Source organism: Poecilia reticulata, chromosome 9 (assembly GCF_904066995.2).
Source record: "Poecilia reticulata chromosome 9, P_reticulata-male-v2, whole genome shotgun sequence".
NCBI lineage: Eukaryota > Metazoa > Chordata > Actinopteri > Cyprinodontiformes > Poeciliidae > Poecilia > Poecilia reticulata.
In genome coordinates, this window is record NC_088838.1 from 10639193 (window position 1) to 10663315 (window position 24123).

Here is a 24123-nt window from a genome sequence, read left to right on the forward strand (position 1 = left end):
GTCCATTTTGATGGATCCGACTGAGAAACTAAGTACGTTCAAGGGATGAGAAGCGTATATAAAAAGTGTTCTGTAACTTTTGGCTGGAAAAAGACTTCAGAGGTCTTTGGCGGCGTCACTGATTACTGTAACCCATTTAAATCCTTCCCTGGATTGCTGAGATTTTAATATTTACAGCAGGGTCAATATTTACGGCAGGGTCATACAAACAGACATGCTTTGCTGAAACCGACTGATGGAAAATGCCACACTTCACTGAGTTTGGTCACATAAAAGCTGGGAAGGAATTCCCTCCAATTTTCAAGTCAGTGGCACTCTCCAGGAAAATCGCTCATTAAAAGTAAAGACGGATTAAATTGGCAACAAAAGATATAATTTATAAATTGGTTTTGAGCTGAGAGTCTAGATTTTTTTTTGTCATTACACAAAACATTATAGTAAAGGTGCCAGTAACCAGCTTTATTGGGAGAAAAGATGAATCATGCCATGCTGTTTACTAATAAACACAGTAAACGGAGTGTAATAATTTGAAGTCTGATTAAAATGGCATTTTACTCTGTGGTGCTAAATGGGACGTGAAACAATCCAATTAGAACGGCATACAAAGCTTCTTTAAACAAGCATAAAATAAAATTAAATAAAATGATCTCATAACAATTAGCTGGTTGAAGACGAACTTAGACTATTTTTGCCAAAAGTAAGAGGGGGAACCTGAAATGATAAGTCATCACATTTATCAACCCGACTGACCTCAACTTTCACCACAAAAAGTCCATCGTCATGGAAATTAATTTCTACGAAACTCAAATGTGAAACAAGAACTTTGAAATGTTAATAACCAGATTCAAAGGGAAAGATTTTTGTGCAAACACTGTTAAAAGAAAAAATGTTTCAAATTCAGTATTGGTGAAAATCTTCACAGATACCTTCATGTTTTCTTCTACGTTCAGGGATGAAATAACACCAAACTGAAATCACCAAACTTCTCTTTTTTCACTTAGTTTTTTGAATCAGGTGCAAACCTTGCTAGTAAAATGTTACTTCAGTATGAACACAAATTATCATTTAATAAAAACACCTTTCACATTTTCCTTACGTTGGTCACAGTGTGATGGCACGTCAAAGACGGGCGCTGAAAATAATGACTGTCTTTCAGTGGAGGATTTTTACAAAATGCAGTTGAAATTGTCTTAGCTTAAATTTTGCTTCATTTCAGTTTATTTAAATAGCACCAATTCACAACATGTCATCTTACAAGGCACTTTACAAAAAAAGAAAGAGTCAATTAAATCCAACATGCAGACAGATTCAAAATCGGCAACAAATATTTCAAATTGCCCTAGTTATCAACCAATGCGTCCAAATTCAGTTTATTATACAAATTAGTTAAACAAGTTTTCTACCAGCAGAAACCAAGCAAACTGCACAAAGTCACTGACTTGCAACATTCACTCCTCCTGAAAGAGCGTGTAGCGAAGGCCGTCAATCACTTGTGTTGTGTCCTTGACTTTAGGGCGATCCCTCATACTGAGCGTGCACATAGCAACAGCTGAAAAAAAATAAAAAAATATTTCCCTTAACAGGAAGAAACCTCCAGCAGAGACTGGCTCAGTGTCAATGGTCATCTGTCAGGACGGACTGGGGGTTCTCACAACACAGAGCATTCACACAAAAATGAAACCGAAGCTCTGGTTCAGGAGTAGCTTCTTTCTATGTTAAAGGAAAGTAGAAAGAAAATGAAGGGCAGCAGTGGCTCCGTTAGAGACTTCATCCAGGAGAGAAACGCAGATAAACAGATAACCGCTGAACTAGTTTCCAAACCCATAATTCAGTCACCAATGCATCCAACTTTCTGCTCCAGGCAAACTGTAATTCTAATGCTGGCCATGCTGGACAACAACATGGGAGCAGAGATTGATAAAAAGTGATTACAAAAATCATGATCATCTTCAGAACTTAAACTGCTATAAATCTATGTACAATCAAGCTTGATTGATCACTGGTCAATTCAGCGTTCTGCTGCTTCTGCTGTGACTATGTGACATGCAAGTAGGGTTGCATAATATATCACAACATCATCATTTACCTAAAAAAAACAGTTTATTTATTTAGGGAAAGTCATATCGATATCAGAACAAGCACCATCATCATCATCGAACCTGATGTGCTGCAGTCACACGGCCGCCCAGCAGTCATGCAGCTACATTAAACTCTACAAAGTGCAAAGGACTGAATGTTAGGTCTGCGTTCGCCACGACACACCTGGCTCTTCACGCTAACCTTTCTTAGATCGCGTTACGTGTGCTGTCGGAACTGATTCGAGTGGATCTGTTATCAATTTGTCTGCATTCTTGGCAGTCCTGGAGGAAGATGTGGCTTTTTAGCAAGTCGCAGCAGGATACATAATTGGCACTTGAAAATAAAATCTGCCCCCTCCGATCCGCGCCTCTCCTCCAAACATGAGTTTTCCACTCGGAAAACCTAATGATGTTCCTGACGTATGCCTCAGGGGGTTTTCTGCAGCAATACAGAATAAAAAAAAAAATGGTACCCTGGAGAATGAATTGAAATGAAAAATAAAAACAAGCGTGCTTAGAGTGACTGAGTGACATTCATCTGGACTCCATTCTGCAGAGCAACACCATGACGCCTTTGAGTTATCAGGTGCACTGAATGCAGAAATTGGTTTGATGTTTGTTAAATCATGATTTAGTCATTTTGACAAATGTATTTCTTACTAGAAAAGAAAGTAAAAAATGTACCGAATAATACCCATCCTGATGAGTCTCATAAGAGGTATTGTGCTGTGTTGGTATCATTATAATGTTATTCTGGGTTAATTAGAAAAATGACTGAAAAGCTCAATAATGTAATGGCTTGATTTGATTAAACAGAGATTTAACAAGTAATTCAACACGTCATAGAAATTTTGTGATAAACTTTGTGGTTGTGTTGCAGCACAAAATAATTTCAGCTTCTATTCAAGACAGCAGATTTTTAAAATGTGTTTTTTATTAGTTTTGTGACTTTTTTTCTTGTTGGTTAAAAAAAATATAAATATTCATCTCGTTTTGGGCCCTGCAGAAGATCGCATATCCGTGCAAAGCGAATCAGTAATACACGGAAAATCAACCAGTCCGCACGGCAATAAGGATTTGTTTTCTCATTTGCACATGAAATGTGATGCTCACTTTAACATGCAACAGTTGTTCGGCTTGTTGTCACAGTGAACACAGGTCTGTGTGAACATCAATTCTTACAGGCTATCGACTTCTTTCCCTTGCTGCATTTTTACAAGAAATCGTTGGATATAGAAAAAGGAGTAAGTGTTGTAATTTATCACACGTCGGGTCGGATTGTAATCATATAAATCATTTGCACATAAAAATCCCAGAATCAATAGAGACGACTTCTGAATTGAAATGAAATGAATCGAATTACCAGGACTGTATAGCATCCACTTGACACGTGGGACATTTGAATTCCCAGTGCATTAGGTTGCACATTACTAGATATTTTCAGTCCTTCCTGTTTGGCACAGGCCTTCACTTGTCTGTCATGACTGCTAGCTTGTGTACTAAATCACAGCACCTGGATAAACTTTCACCTTCGGAATTGTTTTCACTTGGATTCTTTTCAAATGATGCAAAGCAGGCCTGGGGGACCAAACAATGAACCTTAAATTGCCCAAAACAATGTTGAGTTCAAACTTATGTCATCATTAAATGCGCGATGACATCATTTGGCACCTGATGCTTGTAACAAAACAGGGTTCAAATAGAAAAAAGGGGTAAATGTAGAGATCTCTCAACTTCGACTCATAAAAACTGACCAGATGGCGCAAAACGTCTCTCAATCTCCTTAATGCTTTTTGCAGCCAAAGCATTGTTAGGAGAACTGTTAAGTCACACTGTATGAATTATGACAAGGGAATTGAAGACAAGGCCACACAGGCTGCTCGGGCCTCCAGCGTCAGGCTAATGAAGTTTGATTGATATCCCTTCCCTCTGAATTCTCACACGTTGCATATTTAACAGTCTCATTTGGTGGTTTCTGCAACCGTTGGAGTGAGCTTGACAAAAATCCTGAGCCAGCCCCATTCTTTCCACTCCGATCATAAAACCGAAAAATTTTCCTCCCAGCAGAACCCTCTTGTGTGTCTCGCCATCAGGCACAATGAACGCTGTACGGCCAGGACGTGGACAATTAAGTCTGAAGTCTTTCCAAGCCACAAATAAAAGTGTAAATATTTCCATTTTAGCCTCTCTCTCTCTTTTTTTTCTTTTTACAGTATCATTGTATTAATCATGACATGCCGCAAAAGATTTGGTAAAGTCTTTGATTTTATGTGGTTGTCTTCCGAACAGAGTGTCATGGTTATGCAACAAGGCTGATCGGGAGAATAATCTGGAGGACGACTAATCTAGCGGTAAACCGTTATTTTCATCCATCTCTTCTCTCTGTCGACGCAGCTTCTGTTATCAGGGATGCAGTCAGATATTTTATTCTCCTGTCTGCCACCTGCATACCTATGGATTTCACCTTGATAGGTCTACATTGTTCCTACTGCAAAATAAAATAAATACTTGTAAAATGTTCTTATGACATAAGAGAACTCAATTACTTGCAACCATTCGTTAGGCCTTGTTGCATTTGCATTACTAAAACGTAAGGGTAAAAAACGTTGGCAGTGTGTGACGGAGACATAAAACACAACACTTATTTGTATTCATCCCACACTAGCTGTTTCAAGCTGCGGATGACAAAACTGAAAGCGGTATATCATGCAGAGAAGACTCTTTGGAGCTTTGTCTCGTGTGATAATGTCATTCAGTCATCAAGCACACACCCAGAGTGTTGCTTTACTGCATGTATGCATGTTGGAAGAAATAGTCATGTTGGAGAAATCCTTTAATATCCTGTGGCAACCGTTCAGGGGTGCCCACCCCAGAGAGCAACCCCTGCCCCCACATGACTCCACCAGACTAGCGGCAGCAGCGATTAGCAAACACCTGGTGGAGCTGCACTTCTACTGAGCTAATCATATCGATTACTTCTCACTCCCAAGAACGGTTGTAAACGGCATTGTGGTGAAGCGTTATTGTGATGAAGTGCTGAAGGGGGGAGTGTCGCCAAGGATATTAGGTTCTTAAAGAGACAGAGCCCAATTTCAAGTATCACATTCAGTTATGATGCAGTCAAGTTTCTCCTAAGCTGTTTTTTTTGTTGTTTTTTTTTAATTAACAGCATTTTTTCTTATAAAAAGAAAAACATTTTTTGGCTCGAGCAGCCATAATTTGAGAGTAGATAGACAGGAAAGTGAGAGGGGGGAAAACATACGGCAAAGGTTATCACAGTTCGGGACTCGAACCTATGACGTCTGCATTGAGGACTAAGGCCTTCATACATGGGTTGTGCTTTCCCCCTGCATCCCATATAAACAGCATCTTCATAACAAGTGAAGGTAACATGGTTACTTGGTTGTGCTATAAAATGATCCTATGTACCTGGAAAATGCCTAACACACCCCTACAATCCCTTAAAACTCTCTGTAAGAGACCCGTCTTTGGTTTTACCCATTTCCAAGCACCACTACTTCTAAAGAGACTAGTTCAAGTCCAGTTGATCTGCTCTGTTCTAGATCTTATCAGCACAATCCATCCAATTTGTTTTTAATGACAAGAACAAACGACCTTGTCATGTTCTTGAACGTAACCCTTGCGAGGTTACATTCAACTTCCAGACAAAGACGATTCACGTGACATTATGTAGTGGCACTAATACAAATTTGGGTTGGCAATTTTTTGTTTGACCGTCGTCGATCATTGTGATGACCCGTTGCATCCCTATTATGCAGCAGCAACAATCTAAGAAGGTGTAGTGACAGGCGGTCTGGCGGATTTACACGTGTCCCAGCACTCCTTACTAAGGACTCCCACTTAGTAAAGGGCCCGGCTCAAGAGGCCAAAAGGTCACATGCCAACGAGGGGGACGAATCTCTATAAACATGTTTCACATTTCTGTCTATTTAAACTCGTGGAATCAGATGGTCAAGCATTCTGGTCGCCATTTCTCCACAAGTCAACATCGAAACTCCGACTCTGAAATCTTTGCTTTAGTTGCAACATGAGCCAGCTTTGCTTGGCGCTGATCTTCACCCACATTCAGTTCAGACCAGTATCACTGATACCAGTGGCAGATTTAGACTTAAAATGATTTTCAGTCAACCAAGAAGTTTGTCTGTGATGAGAATTGAAATAAACTTCTCTTCAAAGACATAAGTAATTACCTGCTTTTGTTTGCCTTTTCTTAAAAGACAGCATGCCAAAAGTTACTCACACCCTTCTGTGAATTCCGCAGAAAAATCTTCATTGGCATTACAAAAATCAAGCATTTTTTTTATTTTTTATTCATTTTTGCAATTGCTGACCAGGATTTTGCAAGTTCCCTCTTCTGTTTTGATGATTTGCTGTATCTGTGGCGACAATCTGAAAGGTCTCCACGTCATCACCCTAATCTTTAACTCATTCCACAAATTCTGTATGTGATTTGAACCCCTGAAACTCAGGCTGCTCCAAAATCTTAATTATGCTTCCAGTCAGAAGAAGCGTGTCGGTAAAATTAGAGGTTACTTCAAACCTGCAGGGGTATAAATAATTGTGGGGTTTGGAAAAACTACTGTTATTTAATTGTTTGGTGTTTTCAAGTGACTGTACACCAGAATTGAGTGACTAATTTGTTTTTCCAACCACATATGATGAGAAGGAAAGTAATTAGTGGACCTTATTTCCAAAAGGACGCTCACGGATCTTTAAGCGTGTGCAGCGAGACTCCTGTGGGTCGGTTGAAGAGTCGTCTGCTGGGACAGTGACTTCACAAAGATCAACAAGCTGATAAAAGAAGACCTGGAAACTGTGCTGGAAAAACTCTGGGGACTGTAGAATCGATTATGGAAAAGAAGAATGCTTTACAAAATGAACCAAAAAAAGAAAGAAAGAAAAAAAAAGAATCGGAGGTTTCTATTCACGGCACTGCAGCTTAGCAATGGCACCTTTAGTCTGAGGCAGCCTGTGATCTTTTCTGCCCACAGCTATAACCACCTATAATGACTGTTTAAAGTAACTTAGATAATGAGAGCTACTACATCATTTAATTGTTGAACTGAAATGAACTGAATATTTACCAAGAGAACATAGAAATTACCTTTAGAACTTCATTACATTTATTTGAACTGTTTATCAGCGTGAACCAGAGACATTTAAAATATTGCCTCAAGTGATTTTTTGTGTGTGTGGGGGTGCGTGTGCGTGTGTGTGTGTGTTAATACACAGGATGAGGTGAATTTTAAGCAATTAAATACAAGACAAATAGTGATTATTTTTATTTTGAGCAAACAGAGTGAGACGTTTGCTAACCTTTCCTTCCTGGAGTTCCAGTGAGGACTTTTCAGTACTAACCCTGTGGCTGTTTGAAAGGAAAACAAAGCACATATTATGTAGTAGTCTTAACAGTGATACACTTAAGAAAATCAACATAAAACAGACAAACATTCAAACATTTCCTAGAAGAGTCATTTAGGTTACATAACGCTGTGATTCTGTTTATTTTCAGAGAACCGGTTGAGTCACGGACCTCGGCTAAGCGCTGGAACCTTTCTTCTTTTTCTCTCTCTGTCCGCTAATGTTGCAACTGATGAACCTTCAATAGCCAAAATAGTTTTCTCTGCTTGACCTTCACAACCAGAAGAAGTCACAAGCAAAACACTGAAACATACCATAAAAAAAAAAAAAGTAAATAAATTCGCCCAAAGTGCATCTGGACGTGAAATGTTCCACTAAGTAGAAACACAAGAAGGGAGCTGGAAAGACTTTAAAGATTAGATCACTCTTCTTCATTTCTTTATAGTGGTTTGATCCATGCCAGCAGCTTCCACCACTCCTCCCAGCTTCCCTGACTGAAGATGGAGAAAATGGGACGAGGAGGAAGAGAGGGAGGGGAACCAGGTTTTGCACCCCTGAGATATGAAATGCCACATGCGGCATTATACTGCCTCCAGATCAGCGGACACTTCGGTGTGGTTTATTTAGTGTGGAAACAAATGACCTTTGGAATTGTAAGAACCTGGTGGAAATGAACTACGACACAGTGGAAATTTGCAACGTGCTCATACGCATTAATATTCCAGATGTTGTAGGAAACACAAGGCTTTGTTTTTCACATCAAAAGCCAAAGCAACGTCTAGTGTGCTGCAAACAACGAGTCCGGCGAGGGTCTGCATGTTAGCGTATGAGGTTGTTACGGCAACCTTTGTTATGTGCCATTCTGCGGCTGGCAGGGTTGATGCCGAAAACTATACACAATGAGATCTGTATAGGATCTGTGCAACAAGATGATGCAAAACCACATGCTGCACCCAATACAAAGACAGTGGGTGTGGAAGAAACCAGGAATGATGTGTGTTAAATCAAAGGATGCAAATTAAACCAAGATGACAAGCTGTGTTAAAAAAAAAAAGTCAAAGGAACTGTAAGAGTTACTGCATTATTTAGATTTCTTTTACTGATCTTGTGAAACAACTACACTTTTGTTGGACTTGGATTTCTTAAATGTCTGTCACTTAATTCATTTGATGTTAGTTTCCAGTTGTTGTTTTTTTTCATGTAATATCAAAAGTCTGGTCTTCATCGCTATAAACTTTTTATTTCATGTTTGCACCTTTCATCCGCCTACAATAAACAGTTCTGGTGAAAGAAAAAAAATTACAAACACTTTTTTATTTTGGGTGAAGATTGATAGAATCTGTTTTGAGTGTGTGTGTGTGTGTGTGTGTGTGTGTGTGTGTGTGTGTGTGTGTGTGTGTGTGTGTGTGTGTGTGTGTGTGTGTGTGTGTGTGTGTGTGTGTGTGTGTGTGTGTGCGTGTGTGCGTGTGTGTGTGTGTTTGTGATATTCTCTAATGTAGCAAAACATTAATTTGTGAGACAAAATCAAGCAAAAGAAAAACATGCAAATAAGGTTGTTTTTTTTAATCTGGATGGAAATGAGTTTTCATGTTTTTCTTAACATAATCTTTTTCAGGGTATCAAGGCTAAAAGTCCAGAAAAATAAGTGTTTCTTTTTTTTTATAACAGCTTATATTTTTTTCTTAAAATATTCTTGGATACCAAGGCAAACTATAATACTGCCATGTTATCTTTGAATATTTAAAAATGTATTTGATATTAATTGTTGCAGTGGGTTGAAAAATCTTGCCTTTAGTATGACGCTTTGCAGGACCACCGCTTCATTTTTTTTTTTTTTTGCATTTCACCCCATCTGTGAGTTTGTTATGCAAAGTCCTGTCAAAAGCAGTAAGATTTCACAAGATAAAAAAAAGAAAAAAGAAAGAGAAAAAAAGCATTACGACTCCAGGATGAGCTCGCAGTTCACTAAATCTGACATTTATTATGAAAATGTTGCACGTCATGCGATGTGCTCATAATATTTAGCTATCTGCCTCTAAACTTAGCGCTCTGCCAGGTAACCAATCAGGCCATTAACCATCATAGTAACCCATCTGTGAAACTCTTCCAAGCTGAAGATGATTTCTACAACCTTTCCCATCTGTGCACAGGTTGATCACTATTTTTTCCTCTTCACATCTGTGAAATCCCACGTTCCTCTGTCTGCTGAGGATTAAGCCCAAGTAACTGAACTAATCAGTGCAACAACAATGTGGTTTAAAATGAGGCTCAGTGCCTCATCCACTAATCTGCTAACATATATGAATGCCTGAGCTTACATCTTATTCTCTTTGATCAAAAAGCCTCTTAGAGGATTAGTCTGTTCAATGAGCAACCGATCCTTCAGTTTTGGCTTTTGGTTTTAGATGTGAAATTCGTTTGTCCGATTCTTGGCAATCCAATGACTTTTATTCTGTCAAGCCGATTGTAACGTTTTGGTCCGTCCTCAGAGAAAGTGCTAAAACGTTTCCATTCACTAAAAACTGAAGTGAAATGCCCCCCTCCCAAAAAAAACAGCTGCTGTCCACTTTTAAACACTGAACAAGAGATGATCTGTCCAAAGAAAAACATACATGGAAAATTAAATAATCACTTATGTAATATTCTCTGGATAACACTTATTTTTATGAGGTAATTTGTTAAAGACATTTTGTCCTTCTGGAGCTGCTGCTCTTCTGCATCGAAGGCAGTCAGTTAAGATGTCCAGGATCAGGATGCCTTTTCGGGGCGCCTCTCTTTGTTGGCTCTTTGGGCATGCCTCACTGTTTTAGAATATGCTGCAGGTACTACACACCAAGCTGGAGAATGTTGCCGGGGCAGGGATGTCTGGCTTTTCCTCTTAGACATATTGCTCTTAAGATCCAAACTTGGTTAAAAATAGCTTTGGACTTGCAACTGCAGCAGGTAGTAATTCACCCGCTTTTCAGAATGAGATGGAAAGGATGTAACAGAAAGGTTCACAATGTACTGTAATTTGGAAACAGTTTTTAGTGCTGCGGTGTGTAATGCAAAATGGAGCTTTGACGTTTTTATGACAAAGTGACTGTAAGTTTTGTTCTAAACAGGTTTCTCAGATATGAACTGAAGGCAATATAATTATTTCATGCATAGTGGTCACTACAGTGGACAGCATACGGGTGAATACGACCAAAACAAAGGCACAAGTCTAGAAATATCTCGTACTCTTTTACTAAAGACAAAGTGCTAAATCTGACACCACTCCACTTTTGTTCGTGAATAAGGAAGTAGTGCCTGGTGTCTCCTCCAGAGGTTTTTATGTCATTTCCTTCTACAGTTCTTGGTGCAGCACCACCACAGGTGAGGAACAAACAGGTTTTTCAAAGAGTTTGATTTGTTTGACGCAGTGTGGTGGGAAAACAGATCGCACCGGCTGAAAACGCAACACATGTCGCAGTCCTGAATGATCGGTGCAAACATACAAGAAAAACTCACATATTCTTTGGTAAAAACCTAATTTTCTTGAAAAATATGAAAGAATGCCAACCAGCATTCTTGCACATTATGCCCAACTGCTTTAAGGAATTCAAGCACTAGCTGCAAGACATCCGGTTTGCATTTGCGAGGCATTTATTCACACTGTATAAATAAGCAATATTTGGAGACAAACTATGAATAAAGCTGTCCGATATCAAACATCCGAGCAAAGCTGGTGTGGTAGGAACTCTGCTAAATACTTCCTTTTTGTTTATTTTAAATGCAACCAAGTACTTAGTGCTTTAACTTTATAGTAGTAAGCCCAAAAAAATATAGACATCTGTAACTTATTAACTGTTTATACCCAGTGAGGGAGAATCACATATCCTGTGACTTTTAAAGCTCGCTCTGAAACATAATGGAAAGTTTTATTTATCACCGAGCTACAATAAAACTGTGAAGTTAAGGTTTGCAAACTAAGTAATGAACTGAAACGTGATAAGACCCATCGGGGCGTGGCAGAGTTTATTTTTTATTCATTAGAGCTAAAACAAAAAAAAAAAAAAGAGAGGGAGGGAGAAGCAGGAAAACAAAGTGCAAACATGTGACCACCACTGCCCGTCTGGTGCTTCTCCAAGCTGAGCTGAAACAATTACATTTCAGTGAAGCTGTTAGAAATAATTAAAAACGTATTTCTGAAGCTGCGACAATTCCTCTGTAATTTTGCTTTCTGAAGTATTTATGACTCACACACACACACACACACACATGCACACACACACACACACACGAAAAGAACATATGCTTGGTTAAAAAAAATAAAAACCTAAAAAATCCAAAACAAAATACATAACAATGAAAAAATAGATGATCCTGAGAGAAGCATAAAATGTACCAACATCATAAAGAAGAAAAAAAATCGTATTAAAAACAGGCAACATAACCAAAAGCCAAAACATAGCGTGAGAAAATAGGAGACCTCTGGCATGACTGACAACACTCCACTGACGTGTTTCATATCCTCACATCCACCATAGCACATGGACACGAGTGTGCTCTCAATAATGACGTAATCACACCCTTGCAAAAGTCGGTCCGGCATCAAGACACACAGCCTGCTACACACATCTCACCTCCAGGCTCTGACAGCATGTCACAGAACCAGACCAGAGCTGAACACCTGGATCTGCTTCCAGCCTGTTCGTCCTCTTCTGCCGCGCTCACAGGACAGGTGGGCGTTTGTGCCCAGTGGGGATCAGACTAATGCAATGTCACATATGTCCTCAACCAGAGCGACCAATGCAAGCCTTGCCAGAAATAGTGGCGGCGATGAACCGGTGGCAAGGGGGCAGGGGGCTTGAAATGTGAGCAGTGTGTCTGAATAACTTGCGTTGTGCATGCTTGTGGATCTCCTTTGTACCGTCGGGGAGGAGGGGTGGAGAAAGCCGGCTGTTGCTTTAAACAAGAATGTGTTCATTTTAAGGGAGAAGAGGGGAGGAGGAGAGAGGAGGGGAATGGGGGGGGGGTTTGCCTTGGTGAAAAAAAAAAACTGCTTGAGCATTTTTCATCATTTAAGCACACCAAGGAGGGGAGGAGTGAGAGAGGTGCGGTGGAGAGAGACAGCCTCTTAGAGCCGTGAGGCAGAAGTGATGGATTCAGTCCTCAGAAAAGTGACAGTCTTCTCCCAACCGGCCACGGGCAGCACACATCCTGCCCAGGACTCTCACCGTTTGGCAGGAAAGTAATTTCCAACATCCGTCTGAAGGTACCCATTGTCTTTTTCTCAGAGTGCACACTTTTCAAGAGGATCTCTGAACTGTTTACTCGATGTTTGCCAAAGAGTGTCTGGGAGGTTGGGCAACTGTTGAGCAAGTGACAGCCTTTTAATAACAAAGTTCTCCACTGCTTGGAATGGACTGAGGTGAGCGTTTCAGAGTAAGACTGGACGAGGAGAGAGACGACACGAGTGACACTTTCTGACTTGGGATGAATTTCTACCAAGGCAATCTCCAAAGAGCTCTGGCAGAAGGGCAAAGCCACTGAGAACCTCCTCAACACTGTGCAGTTTTCTTGTAAGCATTTAGTAATCTTAATATGTTTGTGCATGCATCTTATCTTGTTGGTTTATTTTGCAAAGGAAGTTGAAAGGAAACTGACGGCGGTCGTGATCTGACAGAGAAAGTGATGATCTCCCCCACGGTCGATGCCTTGTTAAAACCATGTGCCCTGATGATTCCCATTTTGCAAAGGAGTCACACTTTGGCTCACACAGTCGATCTGAGTCACCACAGATTCACCACTGGTAGGGCAGCATCTGTTATCTGACTCACCGTTTGGTGCCAATAAATACAGAGGAACATAAAGGATGCTGGTGGAAAAAAAAGAAAAAGAAACGTGACTAACTGAGAACAGGTTTGACTGATGTGTGTTTTCTGCAGGAGTGTTTTTTTTTTTTTGGCAAATAACATTAAGTGCAATGGCACTTTTGTAGTGTCTAATTTTCATGGGAAACCTTAAGTGACATTTTGCTATTTATTCTAATGAGCAGCTGAAAAAGATAAGGTCTTATGGCAAGCATACCGCTTCAGGATGTTCCCCTTGAGCCAAGGGGATAGAGAAGCAGGCAGGCTGAATCCCCTCTTTGTTCCTGTTGCCAGAGGAGTGTTTGGATAAAGGGGCTTTGAGGTACAATGGTGGAACTTATCGAAACTGTTCCCAAAGACCCTCTGCCTCCCTCTCTGTGATTAGACCTAAAGCACAGACGACTGCGTTGGGAGGGAAGACAGAAACCAAGGCAGAGCTGTCTGCAAGTTGAGCAGGTGGTCGAGTTTAATCAGCGCTCCCATTTCGTGGCTTACATGCTTAAGGAAAGAGTGATTCCAGTCAAAGCAAGGTAATAGCGTGGATTACGAAAGGCAAATTAAGTTTGACCGTGATCCAGAAAACTTTGGGTATCATGCGAGAGACCGTTCTCTGCAGAGTTTGCACTGATTCCTACACGCTGCATAAAGTCCCCCCTTTCCCCCAACCCCCTCCCAAAAAGTACAGTGTCCTCATCCTTTCAGCTACTGACAAATGAGGTGCTGTGTGGTCGTGTTGTGATCTCCCCTCGTGGACGATGATGTGATTATGAAGCATTCACATAGAAAGTAGGACATCAGGAACGAACTGGGTCAGAGGATTTATGTTATAGACATGGCACGGATTGGGGTGGCGGTAGTTCTCCGTGCAGAGGGTCTGTCTGCCATCGCCACTAGCTCTCCATATGAGCGTGGCAGCTCACTCTAATGAGGTGATGAAGAATGTGAGGAATGCCATGTTCGGGCTGAAATGAGAGGGGTTGGGGGTGAGAGATACGAGCCAGGCTGAGCATAGCTGCCCACCTTCTAATTAATATGTGCTGAGCATGACCATTCAGAGAAGCAGTGACCCACCCCTGCGCCAGCCCCCCTCTAGAAGTCCAGCACGAGGAGTGGTGTAAACACAGACTTTTCACCTGAGGACAGTTTAACCAAAACATTTTGGTGTGAAGCAGACTTTTTCCAAGACACTGCCAATTCACGGCGCGTCGTTCCCTCGTCTTTGTGTCGTGAGCAGCTCAAGCCTTGTCTGACGCCTTAAGCAACAGTTAATTACCGTAGTTACAGCCTGGTCAAACACAACTTGTTTTGGCGAATCGATTCCAGGACAATAAAAAGCCGCAGGTTGTTAACAGCAAATAAGGAGGCGAAGGCTTTCTGTTGTTCCCTCTGGGAGGCTGCGGACAGGTTAATAACAGGTTGCCTCTGACAGGACAGATGGGACTCTCTTCTTCCCCGGGAGACGGGCACCCAGCGAGTGTTGCGTTTCTTTCTTTCTTTATTTTCTTTTTTCCCCCCAAAAAAACACGCTTGCAGTTACGCACATGCCACATGTACCTACAGAGATGCATTTCAACTGCAAGCTGCAAACATTTCCCCTCCTCATCATCTTTGACGTGTGGTGAAGCCCAAAGCAGGAGATTCCACGTTAACAATGTCTAAAACGGGACTCAGCAGGGGAAATTACATGGCTGCACACAGAGACAGGCTCATGTTCCAGGGGAGAAACCGCAAGACCCTCTGGCCAAATACACTCATCAACTCATCAAAACATTACAAGGAACAAGCGCTGAGATGCTCTGTTATACTGGTGTAGGACAATTTGTAAGCTTTTATAACCGTTTTTGTTAGAAAAGCCTCTATGACACGTGACTATTTCAGGGAGCGCTACAGCCATAACTGCGACTGCCGTCACTTTGCCAATCAGCACTTGCAGGAATGATGTCACCGGGTGCCGGCTTTGTCTGCAGTTAAGGAATTATGACATCTTTAATTCTGGGGTGCCAAAAAGATTGCCTAATGCAAAATTAGAAGAAGACATGACCTTTTTTAAAATTTCGTTTCCCCTTTTTATTTATTCATGAACGTTACATCACACTTGGAAAGAGTCTATGAGTGTATAGACTCTTAGAGCACATAGATTCTATGACGAGCAGTAATTCGCCCCATGCTAAGATCTTCTAAAAAAGCTTAATGATTTGAAGAAAATAAGAAGAGTCTACACCACAAACCCAGGAGGTTTTCATTAACCGGATTACAACATGCATTTACTTCATCATGTGTAAGGGAATTAGGAACGCCACACTTAAATGGAGTCAGCCCTGTGTCTGAAACAGTAGCTTCTCCAATTCATGTTCTTCATTAGAGCGCCTCAGGGCTCGATGTTTGGCCCCATCCTGTTTAGATTACATTTTCTACTGCTGGAATCAGTAATCAGAAAACGCGATATGTTCTTACATTGATTTGCTAACGTGCTACAGACATATCTCCATATGGAAGTTGACAGTTCTGCATCATTTCAATCACTACAAACTTCCCTCGAGGGATATAAAACTTCAACAAAAGCAATGCAAGTCTCTGTGTTTGAGAATTCAACGGATTTGGATCGGCGCAGCGCTCCCACGGTCCCTCCAGTTGTTTAGCCTTTCAACATCCACACATTTTGGTTTATTTTTTTTAAAACAGACTTTGAACTGACTAATAAAATCTCCTTTGTTGCTAAGATGGCCTTACTGACCGCAACCAGACTGTGAGAGCATGATATAAGACTTTGTTTCATACAACAGGGATCACTGTGTTTTGGGTTGACTCACTCTGTACTTGAACTACTTACCTTATTATCAGAATTAGACAACATAATGTTATTTTAATGAAAGACTGCTTGAACTGGCTTCTGGTGTATTTTAAAATCAATTTTAAAATGAGCATTTTATGTACTGGGAACATAGTATGTATGTAGGCAGAGGCTAAAGCCAAATTGGGCAGAGAATCTGGAATAATCCACCAACTCAAGTGAGATCTGTTTAAAAAGGCATTTTGCTCTGATTGAATAGGACAGACTGTCTTTGAGTATTCCATTTTAAATTATTACGACTGGTTTCAATTACTATGTTGTTTTACTGTAGTAGATTTTTGAATGAAACAAAGTAAAGGATGTTTTACACACTTGAATAAATCAAACATGAAGCGTTGATTTCGCCAAGGGTCGTGTTCTTGAGAAGTGCTGCATTTCTCCTCTCTATGTCTCCACTCTAATGTGCTGGCTTCGTTCCCGCACATTACATAACAAGGCTAAAGCATTTTTTGACTTTGTTGCCCTATTCTGTGCTCAAATCTCTGAGAAGAATAATCTGTGTAGAATCTGTGCGAGAATCCTTTTGCAGTGACTATTGGACAATTTACAAGACATTATGATTAAACAATTAGACTCCGGAGGTGCAAGGCTCAGAAAAGCACCATATTCTGACTTGCAGCAGCTTTCGCTCAGGTTCCCCTCATAAGTTGAGTGACTCATTATGCTTACGCAGCAGTTACAGTGGTCTGTGGCCTTTTTTTTTCCATGTCTATCAAAACTATATCATATTCAAAACCTGCAATTACTGGTTTTAATAAAAAGAATAATCGCTCATTTGTTTGAGGCCAAACAGATGAGAAATTAAAAAATTTTTTCACTCCTCTGATTGAAAGCTGTAGGTTGTTTCAAAAAGGTCTGCAAACAAGGAAAACATGTCTAAAAAAAAAAAAAAAGACAAAAATTAAAAGAACAATACCAAAAATTGAATCAGTGATTCAGTCCAACAGGAATTATGTTATACAACAATCCTTTTACCATGATGTTACATAATTGGAATTGTCTTTCCGTGCTAGCCCATCATGAAAGAGGCTGCAGACCTGACTGATGCAACCCAATCAGTATTTAAAATAGCCACTTGGGTTGCATCATCCCGGCAGTGTCTCAGCTTTTCCATCTCCGGGCCCCGGCGAACAAAACAAGAGTGTTTGTGTGTAAAAGACAGACTGTGGTAGTTGCCTAAAGAGAACCAGAGTCAGAACAAAGCAAAAACACTCGCCTCGCAACAATCTATCTGATTAAAAGAGACCGGGTACATTGTTAGGTAGAATAAATATTGTCCTTGGCTTTCAGACAGCAGGTGTTGCTTTTGATTGTAGAGATCACATTCAAACATGTCAGGCTGGAAGGTAAATATTTTTTCAATGAATTATGTTTTCCTCGTGTGCCACTGAGAACAGAGCAGGCACCATGAAATTTTTGCGTTGCACATCATCGGCGTCCCGCGCGGTTATTATGACGTGGAAAGTCAAAGCAGCCGCCGTTGCGCTCGGCGGCACATGTGAACAATTTCCCCTCAGATTATGTGCTCTTTTTGGTTGCACCAAGTATTTTAAGTGCTGAAACCTGTTGGTGTTTAGATGTTAATGCACAGTGCTTCTGTGTTTGGATGTTTGTCACAATTTACAAGTGAGTGTGCCCCGACAGAAGGCAAGCAACATCTGCTTTTAATGAGCAGAGCAGTGAATGCGCTCGCTCGTCTTAATGTCAAACAGGTACTGGTCGTATGAGAAAATAATACCATTGCTTCCTGACATGACAGTGTTCAAACTAAAATGTAAAACATATCGACATGACGTAACTAACCCTAATCCTTCTTGATGGAAAACAGAAAACCAAGAATCATTCCTTCTGCTGCTGCAACAGCATATCGTATTGATTATTTCCAATAATGGTATAGATAACAATGGTTTACTTTGATTTTGATTCTGAATTGTAGTTTTTCACAAGAATATATTACCTGCTAAATTTATTTGTAGTCTTAAAACAGATGAATAATTTGACCTTTTCACTCTTCATTCTGCTCTTCCCAGTGTTACAAGCCGGTTGATTAGTCAGGCTGTCTCCTCCGGTAGCCGGCCTGGGATTGAAGCTGCTCTGCTAGTTTCAAGTCTGTTTGTGAGTTTCAAGGCCTTAAAACTTTTCCAAAAGCCAAAGTTGTATTTTAAGGAGCAAAGGAAAAGTGTAGCAGACTTTTGTAAACCAGCTGAGTGGCAGAAGCCTATAGAGCGATGCCTCACGTTATAGCCACAGAAAGTTCCATACACTGTGACGCCGCCTCTATTATATCATTGAAAATACTTTTAAACCACAGAAATGGTACGATGGAAAAGTGTTGTACTTTTGAAGCATAGCTTTTTCAAACCTCGATACTGACGACCATCCAATGGCTAATGTCAAAGTGATGATGTTTCAAAATCCTGACAGTTTTGCAGCACGAGCGAAAGTTGTGAATGTCTTATATGGAGGATCAACAAGGACAATTTAAAACAAATATTTGTAATCATAATTTGATATGTGTTCTTATTAATTGTCTACAGGTTTTGGTGAATTGGACAATAACACATGGAGCCCCCTTCAGTGGTCCTGCTGGGGGTCGTTCTGGTTTATGGACTAAGTTGGGGTGTCCAGCAGACACAGGCAAGTCTGTCGGACAACAGCCAAGGCAAGCATAAAACCCAGGAATTTGGGAGCAGTGAGGATGATTTGGAAGGAGAGTTTTTGTATGCTGGGAGGAGCAAACGTGCTCCACCTGAACAGCCACAGGACAAGTGTTCCTACACTTTTATCGTGCCTCAGCAAAAGGTGACTGGAGCCATCTGCGTGAACTCCAAGGAGCCCGAGGCCATGCTGGAGAATCGGGTCCACAAGCAAGAGTTGGAGCTGCTGAACGTGGAGCTCCAGAAACAGAAAAGGCAGATCGAAACCCTACAGCAGCTGGTGGAGGTGGACGGAGGTATCGTCAATGAGGTCAAGCTTCTGCGGAAGGAAAGTAGAAATATGAACTCCAGAGTGACTCAGCTGTACATGCAGCTCCTCCACGAGATCATCAGGAAGAGAGACAATGCTCTGGAATTAGCCCAAATGGAGAACCGGATCCTGAACCAAACCTCAGAGATGCAGCAGCTCACCAGTCGATACAAAGACCTCGAGCACAAGTACCAGCACTTGGCTTCCTTAGCCACAAACCAGTCAGCCATAATTGCCATGCTGGAGGAGCAGTGCCAGAGCCGACACCCTCCCCGTTACGTTCCTGCCTCGCAGCCACGACCTCAACTTCCTCCACCACCATCTCCACCTCTCAACAAGCCTTACCAGCCACCTTACCAGCCACCTCTCCTTCCACGCATAAACAACCCAATCAGCAATGAGATCCAGAGCGACCAAAAGTCTCTTGCGCCCCTTCCTACAATGCCCGTTGGTACACACAGCCCATCTACCACTGACAAACCATCTGGTGAGTAGCTTAGACTCCTTTTCAGACGCTCTCTTGCAGTTTCTATCCTGAGCACCGGATCAAAACAAGAACCTTTTGTGTCTGAGTTGCCTAATCATTATTCATGAGACAACAGTTCTTTTGCCATTCTTCCAGAAAGAGCGATTTTAAAAAGATCTCATGCATTCCCCAGCGCAAAGGACTGGTTGTCAGAACAGGAACGCTGTTGTCCGACGTCTTTTTCAGATGTATATCTACTAATGGCCATCATTAAATCCACACACAACACAAAGTATACTAGCAGGGTACATGTGTGTACCAACATGAATCACTGGCCCAAGGTCAAATGGTTTTTAAAAACACATGTAAGTAGATTTTAAAACTGATGTGAAGGGTGTTTTGCATGGCCTATTACTTTCTCTTTGCGTTAGAAATATACACTTTGTTTTAAAAAAACGAGGCAAAAATTGCACACACAATTTTCCTAATGACTAGTGGGTGTTTTTAACTTTTGACAGTTTACTCTAATGCTTACCATGAGACTGGCAACCTTTGAATTGACTCTTTGAAAGCAGACGAGTCATTTCTTGTCCAGATCCATGTTGCTAAGACAAGAAAAACCTTTGCAAACCCTTTGCGCAAACAGACAACTGCATACCAAGCAGGAATACACAATACAGTGCGGAAGAGACAGACGGAAAGGGGAAAAAGCGGGAAGACGAGAAAACCAGAGGGGGTGAGGTAGGTACAGAGATACAGGGAGTAGGTGATGTCATTTGTTCCACCAGGCGAGAATCAGTCATATGTTCCACCGAAGGAGCAGACTTTATCAGGCAGAACAGAGCAGGCCAGGACAGGGCAGCTCTCTGGCTTGTATCTGCTCAACAAAGACATTCCTGAGAATAGATGGGTGGCTGAGCACAGGCCAAGAAGAAGATTATCATCCAGCCTCGTTTTATAGACCAAAAACAATCTTTAAGGCAATCATAGGTGCAATAAGAGGGTCCCCCCGCCCCCGAGCCCTCCGCTTTCAAACTCCATCTCGTTTCATTCTCGGCAAACGCTTTGCTGCAACCCTCTCGGCCCCTTCCTTCCCTCTTTGTGTGACCCCAGTAAGTCCATTTCTAATTCCTCTAACTGTATTTAAACTCTCGCTATTCTGTGCCAGTTGGCATCACACGCTAGTGTTATATCAGGAAAACGTAAACACTTTCAAAACAAATTGTTGCCAGGGAGCCAGTCGGCGTTTGGGGGTTTTCTACATCTCCCATTAGATGTGAATAAAAATTACACTGGCACACGCACACACACACACACACACGCACACACACCCCACACACACACAGTAAAGCAATAAATCCTCATCATTCCAACTATAATAGTTCCCATAACCTATTGTCTTCAACCTGAGTAAGCTTTTTGGCAAATAAACAGAGCATGAAATAGAGATTTGTCAATCTGATGTCAGTCCAAGTGGATGATTTTACACCACAAAAATGTGCAATTACACTGAAAATAACAATAATTAAAATAAACACTACAGGTGAAAATAAGTCAAATAACAATGCTTGATTGTTAATCTCTATGAAATACATGATGGAAACTTGCTGCTACCGTTTCATCATTCATCCGGTAGTCAGGATTCCCTTTGCCCTTTTGCCAGTGTTTCTTTTGGCTGTGCAGCCCAGAAGTCATTTCCCTCATGAGAAAAGCAGCCAAAGTCAATTTTACTGTTCTAACAAGAACTTTTGTTGCAAAAAAAAAGACAGCAATGCCTCCTTGTGTCAGTGTAACTCTCTTCCTTTTCTAATATTTCGACATATACCACTGCAAGTGATGGAGTTTGACACAGTGCTGATGTTTTCTTCAACTCTACCCGACAAGGTCCGTTCAGAGACTGCCTGCAGGCACTCGAGGACGGTCACACTTCCAGCGGCATGTACCTGGTGAAGCCAGAAAACGCCAACCGCCTCATGCAGGTGTGGTGCGATCAGAAACAGGACCCGGGCGGCTGGACGGTCATCCAGAGAAGGCTGGACGGCGCCGTCAACTTCTTCAGGAACTGGGAAACGTACAAGGTGCGACAACTTCACACCAAGTCAAGGCGCTCATAGTTTGGAAGTTGGCTTATGAAAGGTGTTTTCACACCAGCCAAATGGTAAAAAGTTCAACTAATAAATAGATTATTGTTAAGCTTTAAAAGCATCTATTGCAGTTAGATCCTTGGGAGCTGCTGAACTCTAATTTCCTTGCATTCACTTTCCTTTAGGACTTCTTTTTATCCCAAGGCCAACAATTTACAAGAGTGAATTCAAGATTATATCTTTGTTCGAGGCAGCAACAAGCTTATTTCCTTAACTTTTGAAAAGACTCTTAAATGTTATACTGACTGTGGTACGTTCCTTCATAAAGAGGAATGCCTCCCTGGTTCAAGGCACTCCAGGCCAACTTAGGTTGAAGGCAGCCAGATCAAAGAAGTTAGAAACCGTTCAGATTGTTGAGTTTCTCACTCGCTGTAGTGAGTCCTGCTGTGCTGCAATAACAATAAAACAGTGGAAACATGGCGAGCTGATACCAGCTATAAACTTGACCCGAAGGCTCCGTTAATAATCACGTTCCCTGACGACAAACAATAGAGCCGAAAACCGAGGCTGTTCCGAAAAAGGCCTGTGAATCAATCAGTCGAGTTTATTTATACAGTACGTTTCAGCAACACGGAGTACGCGGCGACCCTGCAGTCATCCCCGCAGACATGCAAACAAGCAGCGCAAAGCTCAGTCCAAACGATGCAGTGAGGGTTTCCCAATCGCTCTGATTATGTTTTTCTTATCGCCTTGCTCCACAGCAAGGATTTGGCAACATAGACGGCGAGTACTGGCTCGGTCTGGAAAACATCTACTGGCTGACGAACCAGGGAACCTACAAGCTGCTCATCACGCTGGAGGACTGGTCTGGGAGGAAAGTGTTTGCAGAGTACGCCAGCTTCAGAGTGGAGCCCGAAGCTGACTACTACAGGCTCAGAGTGGGCCGGTACCACGGAAACGCCGGGGACTCCCTCACCTGGCACAACGGCAAGCAGTTCACGACGCTGGACAGAGACCACGATGTGTACACAGGTAAATAAGTTTGGCTTTTTTTTAAAAGATTGCAGAGCATCATTTGTCACTATCGGAAGGGTATTATAATTTTTTGCTATTTTCTAATCTTTTCAGGAAATTGCGCTCACTATCAGAAGGGTGGGTGGTGGTACAACTCTTGTGCACATTCAAATCTGAACGGCGTTTGGTACAGAGGAGGACACTACCGCAGCCGCTACCAAGATGGAGTCTACTGGGCAGAGTTCAGGGGAGGAGCCTACTCACTGAAGAAAGTAGTCATGATGATCCGTCCGAACCCGAACACCTTCCATTAGGGACACACGTGAAGCGGTGTTGTTTTCCATCACACAAAACTCCTTGGCATCATTTCCACCAGACCAAGTCAGCTCACAAAAAAACAAAAACAAAACATGATCCTGAAAGTGCAATATTGAAACATCAGGGTGATGCTGGTCTCCCCAACAAATTAATAATATTTTTAATATTTTTTTTTGTAGGTGTTTATTTTTTCTTTGTTTTGTTTTTCTCTTTCTGCCTCTCTTTTCACTACGGGATATTTAAAGAGTGCGCATTGCTCAAGAGTCGTTTTGACTCCACATTGGCAAACAGGGGGTGTCGGTAGCTGTGCTGTTATTGGGTCTGAGTAGCTCTGCATTAATCTTAACAAGCGAAGGAGGTCGACACAGGAAATGTATCCAGTGATTGTTCTTTAATTTCATCCTAATTATGTATTTTATTTCAAGCTGTGTAGATTCCAGTAACACTAAAACAATTAACTTGCAACAAAAAATGCTGTGGCACATATTTTACAGTGCACACTACAAGATATTTGTAACCTTCTCTTTTTTCTTCTTCTTTTTTTGTTTAAAGAAAGTCACAAATTGCAATACAAGCAAACATTTTATCAGTTGTTTCTTTTCAATTAAAAAACTGGTGGGAAAAAAAGAAAAAAAAAAAGAAAAATCTACTTATTGCCAAGATTTAAATCATTCATCTTTTGGTAAATATTTTTGAAATTGTGAATTGCTTAAGCAGGTATCCGAAGTTGCTTGTGAAACCCGAGCACCGTATTTACTGTATAAATGTGTTGTTTTGTCGATGCAAATGAATCCAACACAATGTGTTTGTACATAGGATAATTGTAATATAATGTATGTAAAAGTTCTTTCATAATTGAGTTGCAATAAAATATGTACAGATCTTGTGTTTATTTTATTTTATGGGAAAACTGCAACTGCGACTCCTCATCATTTAATTTAGCAGAAAAATCTAACGAGGTAAGTTTGCTCATAAAAAGATTCCTTAAATAAATGCTGCAGCTAACCTCCTGAATTTGCTTGAAGATATAAACTGAGGAGGGGCGATGGATACTTTGAGTCACCACCTGGAAAATGATTGCTTTTCCTTCTGCTTTCTGCTCTTGACTGTCCAAACAAATTAACAT

At 41.2% G+C, this 24123-nt stretch overlaps 1 protein-coding gene and 1 long non-coding RNA gene across 3 annotated transcripts in view; one reads left to right on the forward strand and one right to left on the reverse strand.

The window, feature by feature from the left end:
- LOC103470623 (uncharacterized) overlaps window positions 1–12291 on the reverse strand; it is a 35944-nt gene extending 23653 nt beyond the window's left edge. The window contains exon 1 of the long non-coding RNA XR_534509.3: window positions 12068–12291. This is a non-coding gene — a long non-coding RNA (uncharacterized LOC103470623). The remainder of the gene's footprint in view (window positions 1–12067) is intronic.
- Window positions 12292–12522: 231 nt separating this feature from the next.
- angptl2b (angiopoietin-like 2b) lies at window positions 12523–23879 on the forward strand. 2 transcript variants are annotated; one of them, XM_008419227.3, is made up of 5 exons: window positions 12523–12699; window positions 18686–19602; window positions 21466–21659; window positions 22427–22697; window positions 22794–23879. In XM_008419227.3, exons 2-5 carry the CDS (start codon window positions 18711–18713, stop codon window positions 22991–22993), a joined length of 1557 nt encoding a protein of 518 aa, XP_008417449.1. In that variant the 5' UTR covers window positions 12523–12699; window positions 18686–18710; the 3' UTR covers window positions 22994–23879. The 2 variants fall into 2 exon arrangements, with proteins under 2 accessions (XP_008417449.1, XP_008417448.1); XM_008419226.3 differs by having other exon boundaries at window positions 12524–13006.
- The last annotated feature ends 244 nt before the right edge of the window (window positions 23880–24123 follow it).